At 46.8% G+C, this 8,625-nt stretch overlaps 1 protein-coding gene across 6 annotated transcripts in view; it reads right to left on the reverse strand.

Moving 5' to 3' along the window:
* Positions 1–756: 756 nt before the first annotated feature.
* LOC118078684 (PABIR family member 2) overlaps positions 757–8,625 on the reverse strand; it is a 29,065-nt gene continuing 21,196 nt past the window's right edge. For 5 of the 6 annotated variants that reach the window (XM_060270372.1, XM_060270373.1, XM_060270371.1 and 2 more), the window contains 2 exons: positions 6,039–6,135; positions 757–2,744 (listed from right to left, as the gene is read on the reverse strand). In XM_060270372.1, the coding sequence (XP_060126355.1) occupies positions 2,591–2,744; positions 6,039–6,135 (251 nt within the window). In that variant the 3' untranslated portion in view covers positions 757–2,590. The remainder of the gene's footprint in view (positions 2,745–6,038; positions 6,136–8,625) is intronic. The other variant, XR_009557013.1, reaches the window with a different exon arrangement.

Consider the following 8,625-nt stretch of genomic DNA (forward strand, 5'->3'; position numbering starts at 1 on the left):
CAGGGATCTAGTAAGCGTTTCTGTTGAGCGGCCTGGTAAGTTTTTTCACGAGGGATCAATTATCTCCTTCCTCATGTCTCAATACGGTGTAATAGGTATTGTACTGCTGGGACTATAGGAAACTCATTGGTAGCAAATCCCACTGCCGAACAGCTCTTACTGTCAGGAAGTTCTTCCTAATGTTGAGGTGGAATCTATTGTACTGCTGGGACAATAGGAAACCCTCTGGATACCGAGTCAGCCCTTCGTTGAGCTTAGTGTTGCCAACACTGACTGGCAGCTGTTCTCGTGGGTTTCACGCGTGTTTCTTTCCCCCTGGAGATGTCAGGGAAAGCTTAATAATTATAAATAAAATTAGAATCATAGAATCCTAGAGTTGGAAGAGACCCCAAGGGCCATCCAGTCCAACCCCCTGCCAAGCAGGAAACACTATCCAAGCATTCTTGACATATGGCTGCCAAGCCTCTGCTTAAAGACCTCCAAAGAAGGAGACTCCACCACACTCCTTGGTAGCAAATCCCACTGCCGAACAGCTCTTACTGTCAGGAGGTTCTTCCTAATGTTTAGGTGGAATCTTCTTTCTTGTAGTTTGAATCCATTGCTCCGTGTCCGCTTCTCTGGAGCAGCAGAAAACAACCTTTCACCCTTCTCTATATGACATCCTTTTATATATTTGAACATGGCTATCATATCACCCCTTAACCTTCTCTTCTCCAGGCTAAACATACCCATTTTAATTTTTTTTAAAAAAATGAATTTGTTGGATTTAAATCAGATTTTTTTTAATTTAGCGGCAGTTGAGACGCCAGCCAAAACAGAACAGTGTGCGTGGTCCAGTAGCCCCTTAAGAGACCAGCTATGTTTGCTCTGGGTCGAAGCTTTCGCGTGCATGTGGATAAAATCGTAATTAAAAATAATAATAATAAAGATACCACTGCGCGACATTTTACAATATGAACATTTATTGGAGGCGAGGAAACTTAACTCTCTCCCAGGCGAAAACTGGAATACAGGTCACAAGATAAGATAAGATCAGATATCTTTATTGTCATTGTCCCCTTGCGGGAACAACGAAATTGCTACATCCACTCAGATGGATGTAGAGGCCTAACTCTGCGTCCAAACCAATGCTTTCCAAAGGAAAATTCCAGGCAGGGGGAAGCCAAATGTCCTTTTTTTTCCTCCCCTTTTTCTGAGCCAAATAAGGACAAATTCTGCGCTTCAAATTCCGCGCTCTTTTTCGGAAGGGAGGAAATCGAAAGTTTCCCAAATCTGAACGGCGACAAACATTGGGAACCAGAATCGCACGGATCCAGCGGACGCGACGTCGCCTGTCGATGCAGATCAGCCAGCGCTCGCCGGACACGGGGAAAGGGCTTCAGTCATAAAAAAATACTCTTAATAAATTCACCAGACTATTATTATTATTATTATTATTATTATTATTATTATTTTACAGAATTATAAATAATAAATAGCGGGACACAGTAGATTACAAATCGGTGGCTTCTTTTTTAAAAAAAAGAAAAAAGAAATTTAACCCGATTGGATCTTGTGAGAAGGAATAAATCGGGCTTCTTCAACCTCGGCCCTCCAGATGTTTTTGGCCGAGAACTCCCATGATCCCTAGCTAACAGGACCAGTGGTTGGGGACGATGCGCTTTGTAGTCTCCAAACATCTGGAGGGCCAAGGTTGAGGAAGTAGCCTGGAATAGATCGTTTCTTGCACCCCAAACTGAACGACATTTGCCATGGTTTACACCGCCATTCCCCCATCTCAAGAAAAGGGCCAGGCATCCCCAAACTTCGGCCCTCCAGATGTTTTGGACTACAATTCCCATCTTCCCCGACCACTGGTCCTGTTAGCTAGGGATCATGGGAGTTGTAGGCCAAAACATCTGGAGGGCCGCAGTTTGGGGATGCCTGAAATAGGCAAACTACAGCCCTCCAGACGTTTATCCCTAGCTAACAGGGCCAGTGGTCAGCGGCGATGGGAATTGTAGTCCCAAACACCTGGAGAGCTGGAGTTTGCCCGTACCTGCTCCATCTGGTGCCCTCCAGATATTTGGGACTACAATTCCCATCATCCCTAACCACTGGTCCTGTTAGCTAGGGACGAAGGGCCTTGCAGTCAGCTGGAGGGCCGAGTTTGCCTAGGCCTGACCTAGAGTAAACTCATTGATTCCAACTCCATTCTTACCTTCGAAACAAGGGGATCGCGGCGGTGGCCGGTTTCCCGGCGACATTTTTAATGTCAATGTAAGTTGGGTGCTTTTCCGGGAATTCGGAGGAAATGCGGCTGTCGTCTTTTTGAAACTCCCCGATCCGAGGACACGCTGGCAAAAGGATTTGTCGTCAAAAGGAAAACCCAGCAGACGTTGGCCAAAGGACGAAAAGGGAAACCCATTAAAAGGAGGCTTAAAAACGCCGGGCGACATTGCCGAGGGGTAAGGTTGACGTCGTGGGTGTTTCGCACACGGCGCTCCTGATCCGGATGCCCTCGTGGATTTCATGCCGATGGTTTCTCCGTAGGCGGGCATAATAGCAAAAGGGCTGCAGGAGCAGACATCCAGGCCGGCGACAGGGCGAGTCACTTGGGGGAAAGTCCGTCCATCGAGGGGAATGGGGAAGCGGGTTTGGACTGTGTGGCCGCTGGTTCTGCTGGGGCGCAAGCGGCAGCGCCTTTGGCCAGGGAGTCAGAGTTGGTGCCGCTGGAGCTGCCGTCGAGGGCGTCTGAGAGCAGGCTGCGGACACGAGGGGAAACCGCATGTTTCAGTGAGGGCACATAAAATAAAAAACACAAAATGTTCCAGTAGCACAGGCATCTCCAGTTTTGGACTACAATTCCCATCACCCCCGACCGCTGGTCCTGTTAGCTAGGGATCATGGGAGTTGCAGGCCAAAACATCTGGAGGGTCGCAGTTTGGGGATGCCTGCGGTAGCATCTTAGAAACAGGCATAGGCAAACTCCGAGGTTTGGGACTACAATTCCCATCAGCCCTGACCACTGGTCCTGTTAGCTAGGGATCATGGGAGTTGTAGGCCAAAAATCTGGGGGGCCGCAGTTTGGGGATGCCTGTGGTAGCATCTTAGAACCAGGCATAGGCAAACTCCTAGGTTTGGGACTACAATTCCCATCAGCCCTGACCACTGGTCCTGTTAGATAGGGGTGATTGTTGTCGTTCCAAAACGGCAGCAAGGGCCAAGTTATGTATCTGCACACTTCTTCAGGTCACATTGGGTTCAAATCAAGTTGGTAGAAATCGCGGTTCAAATCGCTCATCAGTAAGGTTTGATTTAAAATCTCTTTCAACCTTACTAGCATCCAAGAAAGAAGATTCCACCTCAACATTAGGAAGAACTTCCTGACAGTAAGAGCTGTTCAACAGTGGGATTTGCTGCCAAGGAGTGTGGTGGAGTCTCCTTCTTTGGAGGTCTTTAAGCAGAGGCTTGACAGGCATATGTCAAGAATGCTTTGATGGCTTTTCCTGCTTGGCAGGGGGTTGGACTGGATGGCCCTTGGGGTCTCTTCCAACTCTAGGATTCTACAATCCTCTTCATATTCTCAAGGAGAGGAAGGAAGGTCTCCTTTTCAGAAGAATAAAATTCCTTTTTTTTAAGAAAGATCCTTTGACAACCTGAGGAAGCTTTCCTTTTTTTGAAGAAAAACTTTCTCTCTTTTCTTTCTTTCTTTTTTACAGAAAGGTTCAGCCTTGTCGGCATCATCTGAAGATTGACAATCAGCGGAAAGTTTCATTTTTTGGAATCGTCCATTTTCAGAGTAGCTTTTACAGCAGACATCCCCAGACTTTGGCCCTCCAGATGTTTTGGACTACAATTCCCATCATCCCTGACCACTGGTCCTCTTAGCTAGGAATCATGGTAGTTGTAAGGCAAAACATCTGGAGGGCCGCAATTTGGGGGATGCCTGTTTTATAGTTACAGATGAGGGAGCGTTTGTGGCAGGGTGGATTTGATTAAAGTTCAAATCGATTTAAATCCTTAGTCAGACTTTATTTCAATAACTCGGGCATGTCCAACAGGTAGACCGTGATCTACTGGTAGATCACTGGACGTCTGTGGTAGATCACTGGTAGATCACTGGCTCACCAACTTTGGCTCCCCTAAAAAAAGCTCAGCAAATTTGACTTGAACCCCTAAAAACAGGCCTGCCTTCTCCCAAAAAGCTCAGCAATTTTGACCTGAACCCCTAAATAAAACAGGTCTTCCTTCTCCCAAAAAGAAGCTCAGTAATTTTGACCTGAACCCCTTAAAAACCAGGCCTTCTCCCAAAAAGCTCAGCAATTTTGACCTAACCCCTTAAAAATCAGGCCTTCTCCCCAAAAGAAGCTCAGCAATTTTGACCTGAACCCCTGAAAAAGAGGCCTTCATTCTCCCAAAAAGAAGCTCAGCAATTTTGACCTGAACCCCTGAAAAAAACAGGCCTTCCTTCTCCCAAAAAGAAGCTCAGCAATTTTGACCTGAACCCCTGAAAAAAAACAGGCCTTCCTTCTCCCAAAAAAAGCTCAGCAATTTTGAACTGAACCCCTAAATAAAACAGGCCTTCCTTCTCCCCAAAAAAGCTCAGCAATTTTGACCTGAACCCCTAAAAAAACAGGCCTTCCTTCTCCCAAAAAGAAGCTCAGCAATTTCGACCTGAACCCCCCAAAATGGGGTAGATCCTTGCCAGTTTTTAAGCCTTTGAGTAGATCACAGTCTCTTGGGAATTGGCCACCCCTGCAGTAACTCATCAGTAAAGGCTTGATTTATCCTCTTAATACTGACAGCCAGAGAAAGCTTTCCGTTCGGGAATCGTCAATTTTCAGAGTAGTTTTTACTGTTTTATATCAAAAACGAGTGGGTTTTTTTAGCGCCCATAAAAAACTTCCTTATTTCCTGATGAATATTGCCCTCCAGTTGTTTTGGGGACTACAACTCCCATCAGCCCTAGCAAACAGGAGCAGTTGTCAGGGATGATGGGAGTTGTAGTCTAAAAAAAAAATCAAAAAACTGGAGTTTGCCTATGCGTGGAGATTTTTTAAAAAATAAATCATTGCTTTTAAAAATTATTATTAAAAATAAACTTTTATTATACAGTGGTACCTCTACTTACGAATTTAATGCGTTCTGAACACACATTTGTAAGTCGAAAAAAATTGTAAGTCAAATCCCATAGGAATGCATGGGGAGAAAAAATTTGTAAGTCGAAGCAACCCTATCTAAAAATTCGTAAGCAGAAAAAATCCTATCTAAACCGCATCCAAGATGGCGGACGGAGCTCCTTTCGTAAGTAGAAACATTCGTAGGTCGAGTTATTCGTAAGTAGAGGTACCATTGTATATCACAATGATTACCATTCGTCACAATCAATAAAAACAAAAATTACAGCCGTAACCGTGTTGCAGTTGTCTTATTTCCTTCCCTCGACAACCCACTCCCCTCCCCTCCGACTTCTCAACCTAATCTGAACTTATCCCCCTTTTTCTTTTATAATCTACATACCTTACTCTTAACATTTACAATGATTTCCTACCATTCTTCACATCCATCAAAAATCCCTAATTCAATCTATTCTAGGCATCCCCAAACTTCAGCCCTCCAGATGTTTTGGACTACAATTCCCATCTTCCCTGACCACTGGTCCTGTTAGCTAGGGATCATGGGAGTTGTAGTCTCAAAACATCTGGAGGGCCGCAGTTTGGGGGGATGCCGGATCTATTCTTACCATACTACAATTAACACTTTACAGTTATCAAAATAGAACCTTAAAAAATAAAATCATTGATTTTTAATCCACCCAGGGTAGAAACTTTTGGAAGCCTAGAGCAGGCATCCCCAAACTTTGGCCCTCCAGATGTTTTGGACTACAATTCCCATCTTCCCCGACCACTGGTCCTGTTAGCTAGGAATCATGGGAATTGTAGGCCAAAACATCTGGAGGGGTGCAGTTTGGGGATGCCTGCCCGGCCTAGAGCATCAAAAGACATGGCAAACTATTTCTGGAAACATGAGTAATGGATTATGAAGATTAATTTTACCATGAGCCGAGGTCGGAAAGGTGCGTCGCGTCGGGAGAAAGCATGTTGGTGGTTCCTTGGAAAAGTCTCTTGGGCTGGCTTTCGCTCTCCATTTCGCCTAGCAAAATCAAGCAGATTTGTTTCAGATTTCTTTCTTAGCTGAGAGGTGGGAATGGCTGGAATTGCCATGACAATCCTATTGGAAACCTATTGGGATTCATTCAAACGACAAGAAAGAAGATTCCACCTCAACATGAGGAAGAACTTCCTGACAGAGCTGTTCGGCAGTGGGATTTGCTGCCAAGGCATGTGGTGGAGTGAGTCTCCTTCTTTGGAGGTCTTTAAGCAGAGGCTTGACAGGCATATGTCAAGAATGCTTGGGTGGTGTTTCCTGCTCGGCAGGGGGTTGGACTGGATGGCCCTTGTGGTCTCTTCCAACTCTATGATTCTATGATATGATAGCCATGTTCAAATATATAAAAGGATGTCATATAGAGGAGGGTGAAAGGTTGTTTTCTGCTGCTCCAGAGAAGCGGAAACGGAGCAATGGCTTCAAACTGCAAGAAAGAAGACTCCACCTCAACATTAGGAAGAACTTCCTGACAGTAGGAGCTGTTCGGCAGTGGGATTTGCTGCCAAGGCGTGTGGTGGAGACTCCTTCTTGGGAGGTCTTTAAGCAGAGGCTTCACAGGCAGATGTCAAGAATGCTTTGATGGTGTTTCCTGCTTGGCAGGGGGTTGGACTGGATGGCCCTTGTGGTCTCTTCCAACTCTAGGATTCTATGACAGCCATATGTCAGGAATGCTTTGATGGTGTTTCCTGCTTGGCAGTGGGTTGGACTGGATGGCCCTTATGGTCTCTTCCAACTCTATGATTCTATGACAGCCATTTGTCAGGAATGCTTTGATGGTGTTTCCTGCTCGGCAGGGGGTTGGACTGGATGACACTTGGGGTCTCTTCCAACTCTCGGATTCTATGATTCATAGATTTGCTTCCTTGGCACCTCCAGGCCTTCATGTCAATATTGACTCCGGTCCGTTTTTGCGAGTCACCTCTTTTAGTTTCTTAGTATTACATATAACAGGCACGTCCAACAGATACCGGTAGATCACTGGACATCTGGGGTAGATCACTGGCTCCCCCCCCCCAAAGAAGCTCAACAACTTTTGCTCCCCTAGAAAAAGCTCAGCATATGTGCCCTGCACCCCAAAAAACAGGGCCGCCCTCAGTCCTTAAAAAAAGCCCAAGAACAACTTTGGCCAGAAACCCCAAAAACCAGGGGCTTTCTTTCCTAAAGGAAAAAAAAAGCACAACAACTTTGACAGTTGGAAGAGACCACAAGGGCCATCCAGTCCAACCCTCTGCTTAAAAGACCTCCAAAGAAGGAGACTCCACCACACTCCTTGGCAGCAAATCCCACTGTCGAACAGCTCTTACTGTCAAAAGGGGTAGATCACTGCCAGTTTTTATCTCTGTGAGTAGATCGCCGTGTCTTGGGAGCTGGCCACCCCTGACATATAAGCAGGCCCGGTGCATCCATTTAGGCGGACTAGGCCATTGCCTAGGACGCCAAAAGGGAGGGGGCGCTGCCGAGCCTGCCCCGCAATACCCCCGCTGCTGGGGAGCTCTTGGCGTCCCCTCCACAGGCGGGAGAAGTGCGAGCCAAAAGGAGAGCTCAGCGCCCTCCCGCCTACGGAGGGGACGCCGAGAGCTCCCGAGTGGCGGTAGTGGCGGCAAGTGCCCGCAGCCGAAGCCTTCAGCTATGGGCGCTGCCGCCGCCGCTCGCTCGCTCCAGCTCAAAGCGTCCCCTCCACAGGTGGGAGGGCGCTGAGCTCCCCTCTTGGCCCACGCTCCTCCCGCCGATGGAGGGGACGCAGGGGCATCAGCGGTGTGCGTGCGTGCGTCATAACGCATGCGCGCCAGAAGGTGTTTTGCTTAGGGCGCAAAAAGCCCTAGCACTGCGCCTGCATACAAGATCACACATGTCAGGATTATAACAGGTAGTTTTGGTCCGATCTCCCCTTAGAAGGCAAGTCCTTTGGGTTTGATGTTTAAAAAGAGGAATGAATATGTCTAGAAGTAGGAATTTGGTAAAGTTTAGGTCAGGCATCCCCAAACTGCGGCCCTCCAGATGTTTTGGCCTACAACTCCCATGATCCCTAGCTAAGAGGACCAGTGGTCAGGGATGATGGGAATTGTAGTCCAAAACATCTGGAGGGCAGAAGTTTGGGGATGCCTGGTTTAGGTGCAATTGACTGAGTGGCAGGATCCCACAATTCATTTTTTCAATTTATAAATGCTTGGAGAGAAGTTCCATAGAAGTTTGTTATATTTCATAGAATCATAGAATCGTAGAGTTGGAAGAGACCCCAAGGGCCATCCAGTCCAACCCCCTGCCGAGCAGGAAACACCATCAAAGCATTCCTGACATATGCCTGTCAAGCCTCTGCTTAAAGACCTCCAAAGAAGGAGACCCCACCACACTCCTTGGCAGCAAATCCCACTGCTGAACAGCTCTTACTGTCAGAAAGTTCTTTCTAATGTTTATTTCAATTGCTGGCGCCCTAAGTCAGAATGGTGTTACTGCCTCTTTAAAGAACAGAGCCTC

This window comes from Zootoca vivipara, chromosome Z (assembly GCF_963506605.1).
Source record: "Zootoca vivipara chromosome Z, rZooViv1.1, whole genome shotgun sequence".
In the NCBI taxonomy this organism is placed as follows: Eukaryota; Metazoa; Chordata; class Lepidosauria; order Squamata; family Lacertidae; genus Zootoca; species Zootoca vivipara.